At 60.1% G+C, this 2,730-nt stretch overlaps 1 protein-coding gene across 1 annotated transcript in view; it reads left to right on the top strand.

Moving 5' to 3' along the window:
• Positions 1 to 2,730, top strand: part of CAD (carbamoyl-phosphate synthetase 2, aspartate transcarbamylase, and dihydroorotase) — a gene marked incomplete at both ends in the record, with an annotated part of 12,498 nt that overhangs the window by 4,578 nt on the left and 5,190 nt on the right. The window contains 11 exon segments of the mRNA XM_010012998.1: positions 1 to 4; positions 49 to 218; positions 298 to 410; positions 523 to 773; positions 846 to 1,092; positions 1,209 to 1,307; positions 1,400 to 1,624; positions 1,709 to 1,891; positions 2,000 to 2,218; positions 2,316 to 2,483; positions 2,554 to 2,730. The exon segment at positions 1 to 4 is cut by the window's left edge and continues 103 nt beyond it; the exon segment at positions 2,554 to 2,730 is cut by the window's right edge and continues 4 nt beyond it. Of these exon segments, the coding sequence (XP_010011300.1) occupies positions 1 to 4; positions 49 to 218; positions 298 to 410; positions 523 to 773; positions 846 to 1,092; positions 1,209 to 1,307; positions 1,400 to 1,624; positions 1,709 to 1,891; positions 2,000 to 2,218; positions 2,316 to 2,483; positions 2,554 to 2,730 (1,856 nt within the window).

Genomic DNA, 2,730 nt, shown 5'->3' on the forward strand with positions numbered 1-2,730 from the left:
TCAGGTAACGGCACTGCTGTGGGTGGGATGGAGCACCCCCCCGGGTAGGACAGCCTCAGCTGCTCACCCCTGTCCCTTCCCCAGGAACTCTGTCACTAACTCCACCACAGCCAACTTTGAGCCCAGCCTGGACTACTGTGTGGTGAAGATTCCACGATGGGACCTCAGCAAGTTCCTGCGTGTCAGCACCAAGATTGGCAGCTCCATGAAGAGTGTGGGTGAGCATGACGAGGGCAGGCAGCATGGGTGAGCAGTGTGGCAGACACAGGGTCCAGCTGCTCACAGCCCTGTCTGCAGGGGAGGTGATGGCCATCGGGAGGAACTTCGAGGAGGCTTTCCAGAAGGCTCTGAGGATGGTGGATGAGAACTGTGTGGGCTTTGACCACACTGTGAAGCCAGCCTCAGATGTGGTGAGTGCTGGGGGTCTGGGGTGGGGGTCCATGCTGCCAGTGCAGTCCTAGGGAAGAGACAACCATCTGTCCCCTGCCCGGCCCTGCTCACCACTTCACCCTGGCCTCACAGGAGCTGGAGACACCAACAGATAAGCGGATCTTTGTGTTGGCGGCTGCGCTGAGGGCTGGCTACTCCATCGAGCGGCTCTATGAGCTCACCAAGATTGACCGCTGGTTCCTGCACAAGATGAAGAACATCACAGACCACGCGGTGCTGCTGGAGTCATACCGCGAGGAGCAGAGCACCATGCCACCCACCGTGCTGAAGCGGGCCAAGCAGCTTGGCTTCTCTGACAAGCAGGTGGCCCTAGCTGTGCTCAGGTAATGCAGGGAGGGTGTTTGCCCCACCCTGTGCCCCAGCACAGGTCCTGGCACTCACCCTACCCCTCACAGCACCGAGCTGGCCGTGCGGAAGATGCGGCGTGACCTGAAGATCCTGCCCGTGGTGAAGCAGATTGACACCGTGGCGGCCGAGTGGCCAGCCCAAACCAACTACCTGTACCTGACCTACAACGGCACTGAACACGACCTGGTTTTCCGCGAGCCCCATGTTATGGTCATCGGCTCTGGTGTTTACCGCATTGGCAGCAGTGTTGAGTTCGACTGGTGTGCTGTTGGCTGTATCCAGGAGCTCCGCAAGGTCAGCCTGGCCCCAACACCTCACAAGGCTGGTGGGTTGGGCATCCCAGGTCAGAGGATGAGGCCAGGGAGGTCTCAGGGAGCCCTTGGCCTCACCTTATCCTACTCCCCTGGCAGATGGGCTTCAAGACAATCATGGTTAACTACAACCCTGAGACGGTGAGCACGGACTATGACATGTGTGACCGCCTCTACTTCGATGAGATCTCTTTTGAGGTGAGGAGGGCTGAGGCCCTGCCCACTGGAGGAGGGTGAGGACTGCTGTGGCCCTCTTCCCAGCCATGACCTTGCCTGATGTGGTACCACAGGTGGTAATGGACATCTACGAGCTGGAGAACCCTGAGGGTGTGATCCTGTCCATGGGTGGGCAACTGCCCAACAACATCGCCATGGCGCTGCACCGGCAGCAGTGCCGCATCCTGGGCACCTCGCCAGAGGCCATTGACTCAGCTGAGAACCGCTTCAAGTTCTCCCGTCTGCTCGACTCCATCGGCATCAGCCAGCCCCTCTGGAAGGAGCTCTCTGACATGGAGGTGGGAAGCCAGGGAGGGTGATGGGGCTTCCCCAGTGGGGACCGGCCCTTGACATGTCCCCTGAGGGTGCCATGTCTCCTGCAGTCGGCCAAGCACTTCTGCTGCAAGGTTGGGTACCCCTGTGTTGTGCGCCCGTCCTACGTGCTGAGTGGTGCTGCCATGAACGTGGCCTACTCAGACAGTGACCTGGAGAAGTTCCTGAGCAACGCCGTGGCTGTGTCCAAAGAGCAGCCCGTTGTCATCTCCAAGTTCATCCAGGAAGCCAAGGTCCATCCAGGAGGCTGCTGTGGCCCCAGGGCATCCCTGCTTCCCATGAGAAATCTACCCCTCTGCTTTGGTGCCTGTGGCAGGCTGTGACCGTGTTCCTGCTTACAGGAGATTGATGTGGATGCAGTGGCCTGTGATGGCATGGTGGTGGCCATTGCCATCTCGGAGCATGTGGAGAATGCTGGGGTGCATTCGGGTGATGCCACACTGGTGACACCCCCCCAGGACATCACCCTCAAGACACTGGAGCGCATCAAGGCCATCGTCCATGCCATCGGGCAGGAGCTGCAGGTCACTGGGCCCTTCAACCTGCAGCTCATTGCGAAGGTATCCTAGCTTGGGGGGCCATGCTGGACCAGCACAGTGCTGGCAGGAGGATGTCCTGTATCCCCAGACATGCTTCATACTGTTCCCTCTCCCCCAGGATGACCAGCTGAAGGTGATTGAGTGCAATGTCCGTGTCTCCCGCTCCTTCCCCTTTGTCTCCAAGACCCTGGGTGTGGACCTGGTAGCTCTGGCCAGCCAAGTGATCATGGGCGAGGATGTGGAGCCCGTGGGGCTGATGACAGGCACAGGCATTGTTGGTGTCAAGGTGAGCAGGGGCCACAGGGTCCAGGCTGGGGCATGTGGCTCGGCAGCCCCTGAGCCTCTCCTGCCCCCAGGTGCCCCAGTTCTCCTTCTCACGCCTGGCGGGCGCCGATGTGGTGCTGGGTGTGGAGATGACCAGCACAGGTGAGGTGGCCTGCTTTGGGGAGAACCGCTGCGAGGCTTACCTGAAAGCCATGCTCAGCACTGGCTTCAAGATCCCCAAGAAGAACATCCTACTGACCCTTGGCAGC

Source organism: Nestor notabilis, unplaced genomic scaffold (assembly GCF_000696875.1).
Source record: "Nestor notabilis isolate BGI_N333 unplaced genomic scaffold, ASM69687v1 scaffold16144, whole genome shotgun sequence".
Lineage (NCBI taxonomy): Eukaryota > Metazoa > Chordata > Aves > Psittaciformes > Psittacidae > Nestor > Nestor notabilis.